General features: G+C 35.6%; 1 protein-coding gene across 2 annotated transcripts in view; it reads left to right on the forward strand.

Annotated features, from left to right (window-relative positions):
* The window catches only part of ARHGEF12 (Rho guanine nucleotide exchange factor 12), a 164226-nt gene extending 142703 nt beyond the window's left edge, over positions 1-21523 (forward strand). For both annotated transcript variants that reach the window (XM_031960156.1, XM_031960157.1), the window contains 12 exons: positions 547-647; positions 909-986; positions 2087-2162; positions 3058-3225; positions 3686-3773; positions 4427-4513; positions 4623-4702; positions 5217-5441; positions 11813-12298; positions 12626-12915; positions 14581-14650; positions 15233-21523. In XM_031960156.1, coding sequence (XP_031816016.1) covers positions 547-647; positions 909-986; positions 2087-2162; positions 3058-3225; positions 3686-3773; positions 4427-4513; positions 4623-4702; positions 5217-5441; positions 11813-12298; positions 12626-12915; positions 14581-14650; positions 15233-15243 — 1760 coding nt within the window. In that variant the 3' untranslated portion in view covers positions 15244-21523. The remainder of the gene's footprint in view (positions 1-546; positions 648-908; positions 987-2086; positions 2163-3057; positions 3226-3685; positions 3774-4426; positions 4514-4622; positions 4703-5216; positions 5442-11812; positions 12299-12625; positions 12916-14580; positions 14651-15232) is intronic.
* Positions 21524-22014: the final 491 nt, after the last annotated feature.

Below are 22014 nucleotides of genomic sequence, written 5' to 3' on the forward strand. Positions count from 1 at the left end.
TATTGTCTGGAGAATTATAACTTTGAAAACTGATTTTTAACATCCCTTAAAAATTCTTAGCAAGAGTATGACAATCAGATACTTTCATTGAATTTCTTTTTAATAAGTGGATTTTGTAAACTACTTTTATCCTCGGCTTAAATCTGATTTCACATTCGATGAAATATATTTTTATGGAGGTACTTGGATTCAGAGAACTCTTCAAACAATAGTATCTTAAAATAAATATGGTTTCATATATAGAGCTCTACATCCTGACTCTTTATTGTTTAAAATAATGTGGTTAGCAGAAGTCTTTTGCTGTACTATTTTTATAGCTTTACTGCCAAGAAAAAATGTTTTCAAACCTGTTTAGTGACTTGATATTTACTGAGACTCTCATGATATTTTTGAACTTATAAATTACTTTTCAACTAGATAGAAAAAAATCCTAAAGTATTAGAGCACTGATTTAATGGATTGGAATCAAATTCCATTTTCTATCTTCTCATCAAGTTTTGGTCATTTTGTTTCTTTGTTTCTTTTTTCTATCTTGGCCAATTTCAGAACGGCCAAAGGAAAGAGAAAAGGTAAAGAAAGCAGCAGATCACTGTCGTCAAATCCTAAATTATGTGAATCAAGCTGTCAAGGAGGCAGAGAACAAACAGGTAAAGAGCAAAAAATGCTTAACAATAAAGGGCACCAAGGGGTGGAAAATGTGGGACTGGTTAAAAACACAAAACAAAAACAAAAAAATCTTCCTGAAATACTAGCTGTTTTAGTTATTGGAAAATTAGAGGGAAAGACTTTTTTTTCTTTAACTGGTATTTAACCGGTCATTGTGCCCTGGTTCAGTAGCAGTTTACAATACTATTTGAGCATTACTTTACCAGAGCAATAACCCTGGCTCCATGTTATCTCATTTCCAGCGCTTAGAAGATTATCAGCGCCGCCTTGATACATCTAACTTGAAGCTGTCAGAGTATCCAAATGTTGAAGAGCTCAGGGTAAGAGAGGTCTAATGTTCTTAATAGTTTTTATAGAGTTCAGTTTAATTAGAGAGTGAATAGGTAATTAGCCTTTGTTGGAATTTACTACCATGTGAAGAAGACAATACATAATGTTCGTTTTTATATTTTTGATGTTCCTTTAAAACTCTGTACCATAATGTAAGATAGCTACTTTAGAGGAGTGTTTATATAATTTCTACTCATTTGCATGTCAGGGTGCAAGAAATTTCCAAGAAGCTCAGGGACACCAATTATAATTGAAGTTTTTAAAAAGTTTGTTTTGTACTTTGTGCAGAAAGACTGTTTACTGAATGGACTTCTCAGATTATTGGGTTGAGTAAGATGTTTTAGTCATCCTTATTTTTAAAAAATTCTTCTAAAGCACATAAAAGCTCAACATATAACTGTGACAGTAAATGATGGCAAAGCCTTTATTAAATACTATTTCAAATAAACAAAATTCTTTTTTTTTTTTTTTTGAGTATCCTTATGGATATAATTTCATTAAATACTACAATATAGCCAATTTAGATAGGTCTATTGAATAGATATTCAAAATAAATTTCATTGTGTGATTTAACTCTTTGCATAGAAACATGTTCATATTTTTTGTTGACCTAACACTATTTCCTTTTTTAGGTTGAGTGACCAAACAATGATTTTTATATTAATAATTCATAATATTTGAAACTTCTTGGTTACCTAGTGGCTTTAGACTTATCAACAATGGTCCTTATGAACCCAAGCATATATATTCAGGATCTAGTGATTAGCCAAGAATGAGAATCAAGCTGAAAGAGTAGTTCATTGTAATATTAAAATCAGGAAAATAGGTCTTACAGTTGCTTTTCTGAGGTTTTTTCCATTCTTTTGTATCATTTTGTGTTAATTACTCCACCTTTGTATTTTATTTCTTGTTTAGATAATTTAGAAAGAATAATGCCAGCTTTATATGAATAGTTTGAATTTAAATAATGAATATACTTATTGCATTGGTGATGGTAATAATGAAGGTAAAAGTTATGGTTGAGTATTACCTCATTCTGAGTTCCAAGAAATCATTTGTGTTGGGGTTTTTTTTTCTCTCATTTTGACAGAATTTGGATTTAACAAAGAGGAAGATGATTCATGAAGGACCATTAGTGTGGAAGGTGAATAGAGATAAGACCATTGGTAGGTTGTATGTCTTTTTTCAGTTGTTTTTTTTTTTCCCCCAGCTGGGGGAAAGAGAATGTTGGAAGTAGAATTGAGAGGAAGGTGAAATTCCCTTGAGAAGAGGCTTTTGTTGTTCATGATTTGAAATAATGTAAAATTGCAATGCCACCTTGAACAACTTGTAAACAAAGATTTGCTTTGAAAGGAGACTTGATTTTTTTTTTTAATTAGTTCTGAAATGTGTTATATAGTGTTTACTATGTGTCAGGCACTGTGTACTGATAAGTACATGTCTTATAGCCAACATTCATACATTTGCTATGAATATCACTCAGGGATATAGCAGTAGTCTTTGCCATGATACAATTCCATCTCTTCCCATGTACTACTGTTTTAAAAAGTATTTGTAAGCAAGGGAAGTTAAATATAGTTGTTAAAGTTCTGAACACAGAGTCAAGAAGATGTGAATTTGAATCCTGCCTCTTAACACTTAATTACTGACACTATGAACAAGTCATTTAATCTTTTTCCATCCACCAAGTGAGGATAATAATAAAATCTGTACTACTAACTTTATTAGGTTGTTTTTGAGTTTTAAATGAAAAAATAAAATAAATAGTATGTGAGTGCTCCTTCCCTCCTCTCCCCCCCCCCCCCCCCCCAGTAGATTGTGAGCTCCTTGAAGACAGCCACCATCTTTTGCCTCTTTTTATATCCCTAGTACTTAGAATGCCTGGCATGTAATATAGGTGTTTATTAAATATTTATTGATTGAGATACTTTACAATTCTTAAAGTGCTGTATGAACTTTGGCTGTTATAAGGAAGCAAATGTTTACTGGGTCTCAATCTTCATGCTGCTTTTTCCCCCCTGTAAAGTTGGGTATAAATGTGTGGTACCTTCTCTTTTGTAGATCTTTACACATTGCTGTTGGAAGACATCCTTGTATTGTTACAAAAGCAGGATGATAGACTGGTGTTGAGGTGTCATAGTAAAATTCTAGCATCTACAGCAGATAGCAAACACACATTCAGCCCTGTAATCAAATTGAATACCGTGTTGGTTCGACAAGTTGCAACAGGCAAGTACTTCCACTGGGTAAAACCACTACTTGTGGTGCATTATAAAGTTATTTTAGAAATAGCACATTGTCTAGTTAGGACAAGGGACATAAAATTCTGCCCTTGGGCACACCTGGGAAAACTTCACAAGTTGTTTCCCATTTGTAAAGAAATAATAACATGTCTGCCTACATACATGGGTGTATGTTTAAATATCTTGTAAGAGACTTGAGATGCCTGGATTCTCTGAGCTTTTCTAATATATCTCTTCATGTAAATGAAGAGTAGTAAACAGTTTTTGTCTTGCGTAAAATAAATGAACATTTAAGAGTTTAGAACATTTGAGATTGGAAAGTCACATCTAAAATACAAAATGAATGCTGTGTGATAATAATAATTGATGCACTAATATCAATATGTCATCTTCCCCTTGGAGTCCAAAAATATTGATGGAGTAATGTTTTATTCTCTCTCTTTCAGATAACAAAGCATTATTCGTCATCTCTATGTCAGACAATGGAGCCCAAATTTATGAATTGGTGGCACAGACAGTTTCTGAAAAAGCAGTGTAAGTGACAGTCTCAACTATATTTTTCTACTTAATATTTTCTGTTAGTCTCAAAACTTAATAGTTCACAAAACTGATTAGTTTAATGGCTAAAATGGAATATCTTGAGCAGGAATTATTTTTTTTTTAATTGTCCTTGTAATTCCAATACTTACTACAAGTTTACTTAGTGGGTCTTTCATAAATGTTGAATTAAATTTAATCTTTTTAAAAATTTTTCTCAAGTTTTTAGTGGTTTTTTTTGTTTTTGTTTGTTTGTTTGTTTGTTTGTTTGTTTTGCTGAGGAAATTGGGGTTAAGTGACTTGTCCAGGGTCACACAGTTAGGAGCTATTAAGTGTCTAAGGCTAGATTTGAACTCAGGTCTTCCTGACTTCAGGTCTGGTGCTCTATCCACTGTACCACCTGGTTGCCCCTTTAGTGAATCTTTTAAATAGATTACTACATTATTGTTAGTTTTCTTATTAATAGATGACTTTAGCCCTTCCACTTTGCTGGCATAGAAATTTCCTCTTTGCAAATCTTAGTTACTTTCTTTTTTCCAGTTGTATTGGATATAGTTTTTCTTATCTTCTCATTTTTTAAATTTTCTTTCTCCCCCTCCTCTGCTGTGTCACTCCCAACCCCTACCTCAATCTCTTGGAACTTCATACAGCTGGCAGGACTTGATTGGCAGGATGGCCCTGACAGTAAAGGAACAGTCTACAAAGCCCATCCCATTACCAGAGTCACCCCCCTGCGAGTGAGTCTTTGATTTTATTTTCAATTACCATGATTTTCCATTTTGTACATTTTGGTTCAGGAATGTTAGGTCCCTGATGTCATGAAAGATGGTTTTTATCTTTCTGCAGAGGGGAACGTGAGGAAGAAGAAGCTTCAAAGCTGAAGGAGGAATCGCATGATGTTTCTACCTCTAGTCTTCAGAGTCCAGGTGAACTTACTCCTATTAGCTCAAGCAATATATATTATTAAATTTTTAAGCTGGGCAGCTAGATGTCAGAGTGGATATAGAGTGCGGGCCCTGAAGTCAGGAGGACCTGAGTTGAAACCCAGCCTCATATACTTAATATTTCCTAGCTGTATGACCTTGGGCAAATCACTTAACCCCAATTGCCCCAGCAAAAAGAAAGAATGCTTTAAATAAATAAATAACAATTCTTAAGGTATCTTTGAAGGACTCTGTAGTTCATAGATTTGGGCTACTGATCATGACAGAATTATCAGGATAGCCCATGCAGTTGAGATTACATTTGAATTCTTCAGGTTAAGAATTATAAGCTTTGCTAGGAATGACTTTTTCTCCTTTTTGCTATGTTTTTCTTTAAGATGCTTGAACGTAAATCATAAAATTTCTTTTTTCATTTGGGAAGCATGCCAGGGCATTACTATGGTATTTAGGACTCTACCATTTGTAAACATTGCACCTTTTCTTCTCTATTGAGCAGAAAAACAAATGGGAGCAGAAACTTCTTTAATGTCAAAACCTCAGTCCCCTTCATCAGTTATATCTGGAAAATCAGAAATCAGTGATCTACTGGCTGAAAGACAGTTTGAAAAGGAACAAATGGAAGAGACATCTAAAGAGTCTGGAATGGACTTTCAGAGTACTATCCCAGAGCCACATCTCCCTGTTTGTGAAGAGCGCTGGGCACTGGATGCACTCAGGAACTGTAAGTGATTCAGTCAGTCAGTCACATACTTTGTGCAAGACATTATACCATAAGAATAAGAGAGAGTCCCTGTTCTCAGAAATATTAACAGTCTAGTTGAAATGACCTGGTAGCACAGTTTAATTGGAAGTGCTGGATTTAGATCATGGTTCTTCTCTTACTGCTCAGCTGATCTCAGGCTACTTTAGCTCTTTTGGACCACTCTTTCTTCATCTGTAAAATCAAGATATTGGGCTAGATGATCTTTTCTAGTAATCTTATATCAGAAATAGGCATGCACGCACGCGTGCCTCTACCCCCTCCCCCCGCCCCCCCCCCCGCCACATATGAAAGACTTAAAAGCAAAAGTTGACAGTAAGAAACAATGTATATCAAATGTATAATAAATGGTGAAGACATTAAAAACTAAGAAGTTTAGAGTATCATGGGCTGAGGTGACAGGGAAGGATACCAATGAATTGTTAGAATTTATGTAGTGGTTAGAAAAAAATGGATAGGTATGGAGGCAGAAAGGCACAAGTCTTGACTGGGAGATAGTGAATTAGACCAGTTTGAAATAGATTCATGCAAAAGAGTATGGTAGATAAATCTAGAAAGAAGTTTGAATACAGATTGTATAAGGCTTGTAGATAGAAAGGAGTAACAAAAGGTGTTTGAGTAGGGGAATATAATGTCAGTGGCACTTAAGAAAGATTAAAATGTGTGAGATGTATTGGAACAAGACCAGGAGTGGAAATATTTAATAGGTAAGATATTGCAGGAAGCTAGCCATTTGCCTTAAGAGATAAGATTAGAAGGGCTTGAAGTTGGGGGGTAGCAGTGATAAAAATGAAGATTTTGGAACTATGATAAGGTAAGAATCCAAAGAACTTGGTGACTAGAGGGAAAGCACAAAGAAGTCAGAAATGACATCAGTGTTTTACCTTTGAATTATGTAAAAAATAGTAGTAATATTAATAGCATCAAGCAAAGGAAACTTGAGTTTTATCTCAGATATATTGAACTTCAAGTTGTGACAAAGTACCCATATGATAATAGTGTCTAACAAAAATTTGGAAATGTAGGACTGGATTATGTGGAAGAAAGTAAGCTGGAGATTTAAACCTGGGAATCATGCATATTGGAGTAACAATTGAAGCTTTTGCCTTGACTGCAATTTTTGAGAGAGGATTTCAAAAGTAGAAGAGCAAAGTGTTAAGAGTGGCTCATGGAGATGGTGAGAATTGATGCTTGGGAAGAGCACCAAAAGTTAACTTCAAACTCAGGAACCTTGAAGAATCTATAAATCTACTTTGAGCCTTTCCCTCCTATCTAGTTTCTGGATAGTTTTGCTAGAAACTTCCACAATGTAAAGTTGATAGCAAGATACAGTTTGAAGCTCAGAATTTACACTAATTTATTAAAATTTAAAATAAACTAAGAAAAAGTGCTCTTTGTCTTTGACAATGTGGTTTTACTAAGCCTCATCAAAACTTATCCTTTAGCTGCATTTCTCAGTTATATAATTAACCAAGCCAAATTTATAAAAATATGAATCATTTAATTGATAAATGGTCAAAGGATACAAACAGGCATTTTTCAGGAGAAGAAATCAAAACTATTAATACTCACTTGAAAAAAATTGGTCTAAATCACTATCAATTAGGGAAAAACAAATGAAAACAACTCTGAGATACCACCTCACAGCTGTCAGATTGGCTAACATGACAGAAATAAAATGACTAATTCTCGAGAGGATGTGGAAAAATCAGGACAATAATGCACTATTGGTACAGCTGTGAACTGGTCCAACTCTTCTGGAGAACAGGAACTATGCCTATAAAGCCATAAAATTATGCCTATCTTCTGATCCATAAATACCAAGACTAGCTTTGAATCCCAAAGAGATTAAAGGGGAAAAAACCTATTTGCACAAAAATATTTATAGCAGCTTTTTTTTTTTTTTTTTTTTTTTTTTTTTTTTTTTTTTTTTTTTTTGTAGTGGCTAAGAATTGAAAATTGAGGGGATATCCATCATTTGGGGAATGATTGATTGAACAAGTTATATATGATTGTGATGTAGTAGTATTTTTTATAAGAAATGATGAGCAGGATGATTTCAGAAAAACCTGGGAAGACTTACATAAACTCGTGCAAAGTGAATTGAGGAGAACAAGGAGAACATTGTACATAACAACAGCAGTATTGTATGAGAATAAACTGTGAGTGACTTGGCTGTTCTCAGCAATACAGTAATCCAAGACCAAAGGACTCATGATAAAAAATACTGTCCATATCCAGAGAGAGAAAATTGATGGATTCTGAGTGTAGATAGAAGCTTTTTTTTTTTAACTTCTTTATTGTGTGTGTGTGTGTCTTTGTTCTTTTGCAAAATGTCTTAGTGAAAAAAACAAACAAACAGGAAAACATTGTCCTTTGGTTAATTCAATTACATGACTAAATTAGTAGAAACAAAATTATGGAGCATTTAAATTTTTCTTCTTAATACATGAGGAAAATTCCTTAGGTTATTTTTTACAAGCCGAAAAATAGCTTGCGTATTTTGAGTTTGAGTGTATTTAATGAGAAATTTTCTTTGATAATCTTTATTTAGTGTTCTTTGTATATTGAATATTAGCATGAAGTGATGATTACTGTCTTTCAAAAGTTCATTGCAATGTCAGAATCAAATATTTTCACTATTGCTATTAAAACAAATTTGCTTGGACTCTTTTTAATACATTTTTACATGTAAATATATACTTTCCTTGCCAAATTTAAACTTCAGATTATTCCCATCATTTGCCTATTCACTACTGCTAACATACTTCTGAATAGAGTTGCAGGAAATCAGGCACTTAAGCAGACTATCCATTACAGATTTATGCTGCTAATTTCTGTTGGGCCCTCAATCTAAGCAAGGTAATTGCTTTCCTCCTCCTTAATTGATTCTCTATTCTTCCCACAGACAGTGTTCAAAACTTTTTTCTCTGCTCAAGCCTCTCATTCCACCCTTTCCTCAATCCTCTCAACTGAGAATTCAGTTCTTAGCTTATAAAATAGAAACCATTTGTTATAAGATACTTCCTCCTATCTCCACCATATCATACAACCACTGATATTATGCCCTGCCCTCTCTTCCTTTAGCCTGATAATAAGTGGCCCTTTTTTCCTATTCAAATCTCCCTCTCCTTTCTTTCTCTCATTTTATCCCCTCCTTTCTTGATACCATTTACATTTTTGAAAAAAATCTCTAGAATGTAACATCTCCTCATCAGTCTAATCTTACCTTCCTTTCATAGCCAAACTCCTAGAAAATCTATTTACAGCTGTTAGCTCCACTTTTTCTCTTCTCTTCTATTTTTCAGCCTTTTGCAGTATGGCTTTCAACCTCTACCCTCAACCAAAGCTTCTCTCTCTAAAATTGTCAGTGATCTCTTTAATTGCCAAATAAGACAACTTTTTCTCAATTGTTATCTTCTTTGACCTCTCTGGAATATTTAACAGTTGACTACACTTCTGGATACTTTCTCCTCTCTGAATTTTCCTGACATCTCTTTCTTTTTTGGTTCTTTTCCTACTTATCTCATTCTTCTTTTCTGATCCATCTCTGATATAACTCTCAGCTGTTGGTGTCCCAAGGCATTGTATTCTCATTCATCAGCTTCCAAGGATATAGTTAATCATCTTGATGCAGATAACTCCCATATCTATCCAGCCTTCATTTTTTTTTTCCTGAGCAACAACTGGTCTTGGATATTTCAAATTAGATATACTTATAGGCATCTAAAACTTAACCTGTTTAAAACAGAAGTAATTCATTTTCCCAAAAGGACATTCCCTACCTGGACTTCCCTCTTACTGGTAAAGGCAATACTATCTAGATTCTCAACGTCATTGTTGTCACTGAATCCTTGTTCTCCCTCTGTTTGATACCAGTTGGTAAATCTTGTTGATCCCACTTCCTTGACATCTATCACATATGTCCCATTCTCTTTATCGCCACCCTAGTTTAGGATTTTCCCATATTTTGCCTGGACTCTTACAATAGCTTCCTCATTGGTCTTCATGCTTCAAGTTTTTCTCTTCTTCAGACGAACTTCCTGTACAAATGATTTTTAATAAACTCCAAGGAATCTCTTTTGCCTCCAAGTTTAAATATACACTCCTCCATTTAGCCCTTTGCAACCTGGCCCATCCTCTCCTTCTAGCCTGTATTATGCCTGATTCTCTGCTTCACACAGACTGGTGTTAGATTTCTCCTCGATGACATGCCAGTCCTTTTCTCTGCACCTTTCACTGCCCATTCCTTATATTGACAATGTATTTTGTACTTGACCTTTGCCTTAAAAACCTGCCTTTCTTTTTTTCTGTTATGCTTAGGTGACATAGAATACATGAATTTTTTCTTAGTTCCTAATTCTCCTCAGTTTACTCTGTATCTCTTTTGGTCTTGCCCAGTGGAAGATAAGCTCTTTAAAGGCATTTATATCTTCATCTCTCTATTGTTGACTGAGGACAGTGCCTGGAAGATCGCTGGTACTTAAATGTGTGTAGGTTGATTGAATGGTACAGGGAAAATGTGGTAGAATCAGCATTAATGGTTGTAAGAATGACTTAAATCCATACACTGATCACTTCTGAGGTATCCAGATAACCTAAGAAAGTGTTAAATTTCAAGTCAAAATTTTTAAAAGCATTAAACCTGACTACATTTTATTGTCAATTTTCCTTACAATTGATGGATTCAGATGTAATGAGAAAAAATATCTTCTACCTAACCTTAATCACCAAATGGGTGTTTTCTCGGTCACAATGAGACCTGTTGAAGACCTTAGCTTAAAAAGGGCCAAAATTTCCCATTGAATCCAAGGCCATCTCCAGTTGTCCTGATCTATATCTGGTGGGGAAAGTGAGGCAGGTGACTTTGTCCAGCTCTCTCTCACTTAAATCCAATTCACTTGAATGTTATGGGATCTCCTCTCTGATGTCATGGTCTTCTTCAAAAACGAAGGACAAAACTGTTGGAATCTTTACAAACTGTTAAGTCATTAGAGTTGATAGAGGCAATAATTATCTAATTTAGCATGGTTCAGTATGATTAATCTGATCCTACGAGGAGACGTTATGGGCCAGAACTTGAAACAAGGTACGAAGTACAACTGATAGACAATAATGCTTGTGTTCATACCTCCCTTAAAGTTTTTAGGGCCAGAGAGCACTCTGGGAGATAAGCCAGAATCCCATTCTCCCAGAGGTTAACTCCTCTTCTGAGAGATGCAACAACAGCAACTAAGATATTTGTAATCTGCTTATTACAGTTAGTAGGGAAAATTTGGTTCTAATTAAAATTACATGCTTGAGTTGTTATAGCCCTGTTATTGAAGACTCGACATTTTGAATGTTCTACTTGTTAAGACCCTCTACTTTTCAGTCAACAACAATTTATTAGTTTCCTGTTCTATGCTAGAGACTGGTCCTGGGACTGAATATACTAAGACATAAATGAAACCTTCTTCTTAAGTACTTTACCTTCTATAAGGGAGAAAACAGGGATACAGAGAAGTCATTGCATGCTAATTATGGGGAAGGCACTGACATCAGGGGCATTGGGAAAAGATGGCGAGAAAGCGGCCCCTGAGTTAAACTTTGAAGGAAACTAGCAGAGGAAAGGAAGTGCCCTGCATTCCAGGCAGAGAGGGGATAAGTCCATAGAAAGGGACAGAAATGGAAGGTGAAATGTCACGTGTGGGGAATAGCAAGAAAGTTAGTTTGGCTACACCAGAGTTCATGAAAAGGATCCATTTATAGGGTTGGAACAAAAAAGAGGAACCAGATTACAAAGGGCTTTAAATTACAGGAGAGTTTTCCTTTGATTTTAGAAGAAATAGGGAGCCACTGAAATTTATTGAGCAGAGCAGCAACATAGTAAGAACTGTGCTTTAGGAACTCCAGGAGAATTTCCAAAAAAATCCTTCCTTATATTTACATAGCATCTATTTCTGAATAACTTAAAATTTTCATGTATTTTTTTTCTCCCTAACCTAATTTTCTCAGTATGCGTAAAAAGTAGAGGAAGTTAAGTCACTAGTTCAGTGAACTTGCCCAGGTCACATAGCAGTTCTTGAAGGTACTCTTAATGCAATTAGGTGATACCTTATGGCTCCAAGGTCAAATTTAAATGCACTGTAGGTGCACTTGGCAATTTCTTTCAGCATTTGAAATGTTAAAGCATATGCAAAATGACCTTAACATTTGGTGCCTGTGTTATTCAAAATTAATTTATTAGATGTTATTAAGTGCTTGTTGATTGATTTTCTGTTTAGAAGTGTCTTGGCCACTCATCTGAATCCTGTTAGAAACTGGTGAATATTCTTTCTTTATTTTTTTAGTGGGTCTGTTGAAGCAGTTGCTGGTACAGCAGCTAGGTTTGACTGAGAAGAGGACTCCTGAAGACTGGCCACATTTTTCCAGGTTTAGGACATCTTCTCAGGGGGTGCAAGTAGAAAGTCCAGGTGTGAGCCAAAATGTCTTGGACCACTCTGAAAATAATAAGACCAGCCAGTTTGGTGAAGGGCATACGTCCCTCCAAACCAGAACTGGCCAAATTGCATGTTACAGCCCAAGGACTTCAATTGAATCTCCAGTTCCACAGGATTATATGGAACTGGCATCTCAAGATAGCAGGGCAAGTAATCTTTTAGTCATGGACCACATGATCATGACCCCAGAGCCGTCTAGTGCAGAGCTAGAAGGGGGTCCTGATGACAGCGGAGAGCACTTTTTTGATGCCCGTGAAGCCCACAGTGATGATAATCCTTCAGAAAGTGATGGGACAGAAAGAAAGGAAGAGGAAGCTCTTCAGTTACGGATCTCAGGCAAGTTCATTATGAACCATTCTGATGACAATATTGTTGTTCCTTCACCTGAAATATATATTATCCTGGTGCACAAGTACCAACCAAGTTGGATAAAAAGTATTGAATTTTTTTTCTTAACTTTCTTAGAAAGTATAGTATTTTAAAAATCTAATTGTATCTAAAATTGTTAAACAGCTTGAAATGATAAAATTAGAAAACACTAGCCACAGCATGGTTAAATATGGGTATTTGAGTATTTGTAGACTTTATTGTCCAGTAGTAGCTAAAGCTCACTGAGTTGTCAGCTGTTGATACTGGTATTAACTTGTTCTGTTTCCTCATCAGGAAATGTTCTGATCCTTGATGGCTTTGAAACAGTTCAGGAAAGCTCTACGGAGGAAGAAGGTGTTTCAAACCTCCCTTCTGTGGGCTGGGCTCACCAGCAGCAATCTGTTCTCAATCCCCGGTCTGATGGAGGAGGTTCTCCATTCACTCCTGAATTCCTAGTCCAGCAGCGCTGGAGACCTGGAGAGGAGTCTGGCTTCAGTGCCCAGAGTCCCTCTTCCTCTGCAGATTCACACAGCCAGATCATGCAGTACATTCGGAAGATAGAGGCTGACCTTGAACACTTAAAGGTATCCACTGCTGCTTTTTAAACCCTGTTTTTAGCATCCCTAACATTTGTTTCCAAGTGGCAAATATTGCAAAATGGAAGCAAAGAAAGAATAAAAAACTGATGTCAATAAACCTCGTAGAGTCTGAATATGTTTGCTTTCCTTGTCCATGGAGAGGATAGGTGGCTGGGCTTCTCAGATTATTAAAAGCACAAGGACAGGAAACATGTTTCTATTTCTATGTTTTATTATCTTTCCAAATTAAAGAATTTGAATGTATGTGATTTTCTTGATTGATATTTGAGAAAATTTGAGTAATATGTTAAGATACGGTTTTTTTCTATTATAAATCTAAATCAGGCAAAAGCCATAATTTGCTATTGCCTTTTTTTTTTTTTTTTTTTTTTTGTAACACTGTGGTAGTAGTAATAGTTTTCTGAGTGTTATGACAGATGAAGATAAGCTTTAGAAGCTTTTAGATTGAGCCTAAAACCACTTCTTCTCCCAGTCCCAGCATTAAAGGAGATTTTTTGGAAAGTAAACAGAAGTTTACCAGCTCCTATTAGTAGAGGCAGTTTCATCAAAAGTAGAGAGAGTCGTCCCTAGTAGCAAAGGGCAGATATATAAATAGACTGCCATTTTGCAAAATCGACCTCTTTATCCCATATATTTTTTCATTGTCCTTTTTTATATGGTTTCTACAAAATAAAAGATTCTGCCAACTTTAACTTACATTTTTGAAGGTTCATTATATTACAGAATTAACAATTGTATTACAGATTAACAATTAAATCTTTTTTTTTTGAGGAAATGGATTGCATCTTAATATCTGCCTCCTTATTCTATAGTAGAGTGAGAGATGCTAAAGATTCTAGATGTATTAGAGGTATATTGTACTTTTATTAGACTAAATAGCTGTGGGAGGGAAAGGAGAAGATAGTAGTGTTGTATCATTTTGGCAGTCTGACCTCTCTCTTCCACATTTTAACTTTATTTAGATATATATTTTCTTGATTTTTTTATGCAGTGTTATATAATGTTGCCCTGTACTTGATGAAATGGCTGAAATTCATTTGGGTAAACAGGCTAATTCTAGTGAACCTCATGCTATATAACATAAAACAGTTAATAAGGCAACTTAACAAAAACCTTTGTGGGGACCTTATATGTTTGTTTTTCCTTTTTTTTTTTTTTGTACTCAAGTGGATCTATAATTTCACTGATTTAGTTTGACCCTCTAACAATGCACATTTATTACTCATTTATGCTGGCTTTTCCTATTTATTTTCTATCTGTATTCTCTCAAAGTTTTGGCTCAGGTCAGTCCACTATGCATAAGACTTTATCTTGACTTTGTAGGAGCACCAGGAATACTCTGGCTATCCACTGGCTATCCTTTGTTCTTGCACCTAATTCTTTCACCTAATTAACTCATCTTTCTTATATATCACTTCCAAATTATTCATAGCATAGAATTGTAGGAGAAATGAAAGTTGTTCTTTTTCATAGGCAAAATTTCTAAATAAGATAATGTTCTTATTTGAAGGCACCTAAGTGAAATATGAAAGACTAAAGCATTTTTTCCAATTAGTTAATTGCATTAAAAGCTTTAATTCCCTTTTCTAAAAATCTTCCCTCCTTTCATCTCTGAAATCAGATGAAAATCATATGGGTTGTGTTTTACAGAAAGTGGAGGAAAGTTACATGACTCTTTGCCAAAGGCTGGCTGGATCAGCCCTCACAGAGGAGCACTCAGGTATGTGGAAAATCAATATGCTCTTACATGATCGTATATCATTTAGCAGCTCTAATGTCATTACTTCTTCTCTCCTCACATTTTTCAAGAGCTATGGATTAAGAAAATAGTAAATTAGAAAATTAGAAATACGGTAATGAAAAATTTACTAATGCTTCTCTGATGTCCTAATGGTAGAGAAAGTGGGCTTCCCTTAGCTTTTATAGTACTTTTGTGTTCTTTATTGGACAATGAATTTAAAGGGTTTTCTGCTGTTGCAGAAAACGTTGCATGGATTTGTACTCTTTGTAGATGTTATAATGTGTTATTTAGCATATCTCCCTAAGGTTAATCGATTCAGCAAAAACACATTACCAAGACAGTGTTTTTATCCATTTGTAACATTGTTCCTATAGCACTACCAGCTGATTGTTATAGCAAACCTCATGACATACCTGTTCTTTCTGATAGAAGCCCTTAGATCTGTGTGTACACGTGTATGCATGTAGTATGTATAAAAATATAAAAATGCATGTTATTAAGGTCCTAGAAACCATTTCCCTGAATTCAATTCTGCTTTCCATTTGTCTTGCTTTTCCCCAGATAAAAGTTAAAGCAACAGCTCTTATTGGTGGCTGGAGGTTGGATTCTGAGCTTCAGCCTTGCATCACCACATCCTGGCTCCAAGGTGGACTGGGAGGGAGTGTGTGACAGAGGATCTTCCTGTGGACCATCTGAGTGCTAGCCATGTCCCAGTATGCTCAAAATGGGAATCATTTTTTCCCAGTATGGCAGCTGCACTTGTCTGTCAGTGAGGGAATGTCCATTCTCTCATCTTTTCCCCCTCACTATCGGAAATTCATTTTGATTTCAGAACAAAAACCAAATGTACAGAGCTTTGGGTGTAGGATATAAAAAATGTATTTAGACATTTTAAAAAAAAGGAAAAAGAATCAGATGTATTTATTTGACTTCATTCTGCATTTTGAAAGCACATTTTAATTTTAATTTTGCTTTTACTGTTTTGTTTTAATTGCATAGCAAGAATTTTAGCCCTTTTAATTTAGTACACCCAAGGATCAGCTACTCCTGAAATCACAGTTCAAGCCTGGGGGTTAGGGTGTTTTGGGAGGAGCTAGAGGGAACTAGGGTGTTTGGGTTTCACTGGACTGAATTTTAATACTCCCTACTAGCCCCTAGACTGCTTTTTTGAAGGGCTACTTCCCTATAGTTTTCATGTACAGAATGACCTAGACTATATTTAAGAGGGGTCAAATAGAAGATGAGTGTCTTAACCTGTGGGACAGGCATCCATCTTCTATAGCTAAGGTCACCTCCCATGTCACAAAAATTCTTAATGCACTAAATAGCCAGGCACTTGAAAATTGATTTATTTCCTTTCCTACTCCCCTCCTATACCCCCTAAACCCATTCTTTTTTTCTTCTCTCCCATTGAATCATGGAATCTGAGAGGGAAAAGAGAAGCCAAGTTTTATTTTCTTGACTGTAAAATAGTCTAGATATTGTTTAATTTTTACAGTTATATGTAGGGCTTTGGCACTTGTATGAATTATCCCTGCAGTTTGAGCAGAGAAAAAAAAAGTAGAAATGCTTCAGAGGGAAATGGTGGGTTGGGAGAAGGGGGATGGGGAATGGGAATAAAAAATAGGGTAGAGAGATTGAAAAAGGGTATTTGTCAAACTGAATCACTACTGAGCTGAACCATGGCTTCATTAGCTATGGGTACTGCTGATTATAGGGCCAGTAAGTTTTTAGTACCTGGAGGTTTGACTATGATTTTTGCACTGATTGTGCCAAAATGCTCTCTACTTGTATTGCAAAGAGAGTCAAGGCTGGAATGGGGAAAAAATGCAATGGAGAAGACAGGACTGCCCACACCAACTCTGTAAGCACTTCCTTTGGCTTTACTGCTGTAGCCCTTTCCATCCAGGGAAAAAGAGTGACCTTGCAATTTGAAACTGCAGATCAATACCAGAACATACACTGAACCCTCCAGGCTAGTTCTGCCTGCACTAGGGTTAGTAGCAGAATTAGCAGGACCCTACAGAGAATAGGGGTTTCAGAACTTTCACTTGAAAACATCTTCAGTCACAGACTTGGAACATATTCTTTGTGTATCAGGTAAACAAGCTTTGGAGGTTTTTTGTTTTTGTTTTTTACTTCTTTTCTTTTTATTATTTGTTTGTTTTTGCCAAGTAAAACCATGTGCCAAATCTGCATCCTATTCTTATACAAAGCATTCATTTCGTCACATCTTCCAGTAGTGTTCTCTACTTTCTGTGAATGGTCAGTGTATGATTTTTTTATTCCCTTCCTAGCTGTCACAAAAAGATATCAGATTTGTTTCATCATAAGTGGTAAGAATTCCCAGCTGCTTTTCAAATATCATGAAGCTACAACTTAAACAGCTCATCTGACTGCATTAAGTTCCATGCCTCCGTTTTGTCACCTGAACTATGCTTTTTGGATATGGCCACAATCACTCATCTGGGGATATGCCTATAGACTGGAACTGCATCTAGATTATTAAAAACATGTAATTTAAAGTAGAATAGGGTAAAGAGCTTTAAAAGCAGAACCCTAGTACACAGAAAACCAGCCTGGAGCTTTTCCAAATCTACTAGGAGGAGGCTATAGAGCCTACGTGCTGCTGGCAAGAATGCTTCAGTCATTGCCAACCCAAAGGTTATCTGTATACAGGTATCCATCCATACACCAGCACCAGCTTGTCTGCATTAAAGGAGATGCTGTTAAGTGGGTATTTGAGAAGTGTCCACTACAGTTTTTTTTGGGGATAAGAGAAGTATAACACGACTATAAATTTTACTCCAAACACCTACTGAGTAATCATTTACCAGTACATAACTCTTTCAGGAGGTAGGAGAAGTGCAATGTTTTAAATTCTATCATAGTTAATTCACTAAACAGTCTTGAACAAGTTAGTTATTTTGTCCTTCCTTTAGCCTATTACTCTGCACAATGGAGATAGCTGGGGTGGGGTGGGGGGTGGAGGGGACAAGGAGCTCACAAATGTAATTCAGGTGTTACAAAAAGTTATTTGGTATCTCTGAAAGTATAGTCCAGGAGAGATCCCAAAACTTCAACTGCTCTTTCCATCTTAAGAGCTGCCAGTTGAGGGAGAAAGTTTCCCTTTAAATCATTATATCTACATCCTTCTGTTATTTTCACATCCTATCTGCCCTTCCACTTGAAAGGATTAGGGAATCACTTTAAGCCAAACTGATCACTAGAAAGCCTTTTCCTAGGGAGAGAGAAAGAGAAGATGGGATCCTATTTTCCCAGAAGGACACAAAAGTGGAATAAGTAGTCTATGGAAAACCAATGAATTTTGGGGGGGATGCTGAAGGGACTAAATAAATTGTGTTCTGTCCTATTGTTTTAATGGCCTCCTTGACTGTTAAATGGTGAAATACATTTAAAACATCTCATTCCCTTTCAGAGAACAGAGAGTTAGTCAAGTTATATTGACAATCCCAAAGCCCCATGATTTAAAACTGAGTTTCCTGCCCTAGAAGCCATATACTTTGTGTACTCTAAAATCAGTATATATTCAGGACAAATTTGAATTGAAATTAACTTCCAGATTTCCCTTCTGAATCTTGGCTCTTGAGAGCTAAAGATCACATTGATTGTAGAATTGTACACAGGATCTTTTTTCAAACATTTTGCTTTGTTTCCCTAATAGAATTAGTTCCTGTTTTTGTAATTTAAAAAAAAAAAAATTATTGCTTTGTTTTAAAGATAATACAGAAGAAAACAGGTATTACTTTAAAAAAAAAATTAATTCCCAAGCAATTTGCAAACAACAGTGCTTTCCCTGCTGCTTTCCATTGCCTATTTTCTTTGCTTTTTGGTGGTGGTAGATTAAACAGATTGTATGGAGACTGAAAGGGGACTGATTTCAAACTGGGATCTATATACCCTAAAATTCAGTGTTAATTTGGACTATTAAACTCATAACCTCAGATATCCTATTTTCAAAAAATATATACAAAATTCAAAAAGACATATTAATGAAGAACTTAAAAGTTTGTGCTTGTGCTTTCCACCTTCAGCATTGTTACTTTTTTTTGTAAATGTTCTTTCCCACCCTCAATACCCTTCTAATAATGCCCTCCCCTTCCATAAGTGTGTTCCTTTTCCCAAAGAATTTACTTATTCTAATAACCTATCTCCCTCCACTGGTGGTGGTTTTGTTAAAGATTTGCTGAAGGAGTATAGTTTCTACCCCACCCCACTCCCCAAAATTAAATAAAAGGAAACAAACACCCTCTATTTCCGTGTGCAAACTGACAAGGAGGTGTACTGTAAAAATGATCACTATAATGTGCAAACGGTTGGTTATTATTTTTAATCTTTGAATCTCTTCATATTAGAACATCTTATTTTCTTTGTACACCATACAATCATGTACTCTTTTAACAGAGATTACTTTAAAAAAAATCTGGAAGTATTCTTTAAAGAAAACTTTATTAATAATCCTGTATTTTTACTGATCATGTTTTGAAATGTCTGAAAGACTTTATTGTTCTAATTATCCAGATGTATGTTTGTAAAATAGCTCTTTTATGAACTAGATGATAAGGTTGTATGTTTCTGGAACAAAATATTGGTCATCTAAAAAGAACTTTGTTTTCTGGGATCTGGGAAAATAGAAAATGAGCATTCAAATATCATTAAATAAGTTTAAAGGAATCATTTTTGGTTTGTTTGTGTGTTGTTAGATTATTTCAAGTTGCCTGTTCTGTAGGGGAGAGTGGTGAAGCAAGGCAAGCATTAGTTAATCTTAGTAGAAATGACTTTTAGAAATGTTGCTTATCAAGGCCACTTTCCTGGCCAATTACAATTCAGTAATGTGAAAACTTTAATAAATATTGTTCTACCTGGTGCTCATGGGCTCCAAACATTTGGAGAGAGTTCTATAGGGCTCACACAGAAAACTTTTTACTTAATTATTGCCTTAAACTGAAAACTTTTCATGTTTTTAGGGTAAATTCTGTTACTAAGTGTTGAGGCTTCCTAAAGTGCCAACATCTCTCTGCTCCTACGGATGCCAATTTACCTCAGTGGAGCCTCAACAGCTCTGGGATTTTTTTATTTTTCTCTTAATGGAAATGAGAGGTTACATGATTTGTATAAATGAGCACAGTCCTGTATCTTTTGATTTTGCAGTGTACTGATTTTCAGTCATCTAGAGGTAAACATAACTATTGATACACGTTAAAAGTTCTAACATGAGAAGAATATACTTGGTATTTTGTGGCACAAATTACTTAAGAATATCCAAAAGTACTTTTGTCCTTTCCTTAGTCCTTTCAAGCCTGTTACCTTTTGTATAAGTAATAAGCAATATTACTTCCCTTTTGCTTCCAGAAAACAGCCTTCTGAGAATGAAAAAAAATTTTTCTCCAAATTTATAAACCACTTCTAAATATTTCATTTGAGTCTTACTGTAAGTAGACCTAGGAGGGTAGATACTAAAAATAATATTATGCTCATTGTCCAGATGAGGGAACTGAGGCCCAGAGAACCGATCCAGATCCAAGGCTGTTGGCAGTATACCACCTTGAATCTTGCTCTCATCTTCTCTGAGACCAAGTATTGGTATCTTGCAAGCCTTTTTTTTTTTTTTTCCAATAAGTAATCAATTTAGAAAATTAAGAGGTTATCTCTTTTCTGCTGTAGCATTTAGATTTTACTTGTTCATAGTACCCGAATAATATGATGGATCCCAGCTACAAATAAATAATCATCAATTAAGCACTACTATGTGCCATATACTGTGCTAAGTGATAAGGATACAAAAGCAAAAATGAAAAGTCTCTTCCTTTAAGGAGCTTATGTTCTATCAGGGAGACCACATGTATTCTGTGAATATATACAAAATAAACACATGATAATTAGGAGTAGGGGGTGTTACTCCTATGGTTTTTGCCATCTGCCTTAAATGGCAGCTGGCAGTAATAATGGGTCCATGCATTTCATCAATGACCTCATTTTCAAGGTGAAGATAAAGTATCCTGTAATTCCCTTTTCTCTACCTAAACAAACTCAAGTATCTAAAACCTACCATTTCTTTAAGGTATCCTATATCTTTCCACCTTTTCTCCAACTTCCTATAAAAGCTGTCTACATTTCACTTCCTCTTCTTCTAAATCCTCTATAATCTGGCTTCCAACCTTATCATTCGTTTGAAACTTCTCTCCAAAATTAGCTATGATCTTTTATTGACAAATCTACTGGCCTTTGCTCATTCCTCAGCCCCCATCTGTCTACAACATTTGACATTTTAAAACACTCTCCTATATTTTTTGTTAGGTTTCTCTTGCTTTTCCTATTTGTCCGAGTGCTACTAATTCTTTTCTTGAGATTCCATGTCACAACCCCTGACTGAGTATAAGCCAAACCTCTGTTGTGATATGGCAGAGCATTATACTTGAAAATCTATAATGAATGGAGATTTTACTGAGGCCTCCTGAGGAAGGCCCATCTCATTTTCTGAATAGTTCTACCCAATCATTAACATGTAATAGGGGAGGAAGATATGAATGTATGTCTTGAACCTTGTATCCAGTAGCAAAAAGTTGGAGATTTAAATGGAGAGGGTTGGAAGAAGTGGGGAGAGGAGGGAGGGAGGCCAGGGCGAGTTTGGAATATGAGGTTTCTTCCTTTCTGGTACTAAAGTAGTCTGCATTTTTAGAGAGATTCTTCAGCTCTTAACTACTATTTCTATCTGGTTTCTAACCTCTATTCTCTGTATTTCAAAGAAATCACCCACCAGAATTTAGAGAAAGGAAAAAAAAAAAAAAACAACTCTTTCCATTGATTTACTAAAACTTCAGTTTTTAAAGGCCCCAAGCTGAGTACTACTGTTTTTGAGTAGAATAAAAGTGAATGTGTTAGCAGTTCTTTCAATCATGGGTATAAATGGTAGTTTTCGTCTTGCTAAGAAGGCCCATTTCATACTTAATGTCCATAATGCTACTTCTGAAGCTGCTTGAAAGTTAAAATAAGATTTATTGGCCCTTAAAAAGTATTAGCTTGCCACCAAAGCTCTCCTGGAATTGTGTTTTAGTCAGATGTGTTAATCAAGAGTTTTAATGACACCTTGTAAAATTAGATGCAGTGGAATGACACTAAGCAAATATGTACAAAATATCTTTATGACAAACCACTCTCTTCCCCGCCCTTCTCTTGTTGGTATATCTTGTCTATACCTTAATGTTTCTGAGTTCTTGCTGATTGTGGGTACTCCTCCCATGATTCAGATTGCAACCCCTCTCAGTTTTCTTTTTCTGTGGAACTCTTATGCATGCTCTAAATATCATTAATAAGGAAGAAAT

This window comes from Sarcophilus harrisii, chromosome 3 (assembly GCF_902635505.1).
Source record: "Sarcophilus harrisii chromosome 3, mSarHar1.11, whole genome shotgun sequence".
Lineage (NCBI taxonomy): Eukaryota > Metazoa > Chordata > Mammalia > Dasyuromorphia > Dasyuridae > Sarcophilus > Sarcophilus harrisii.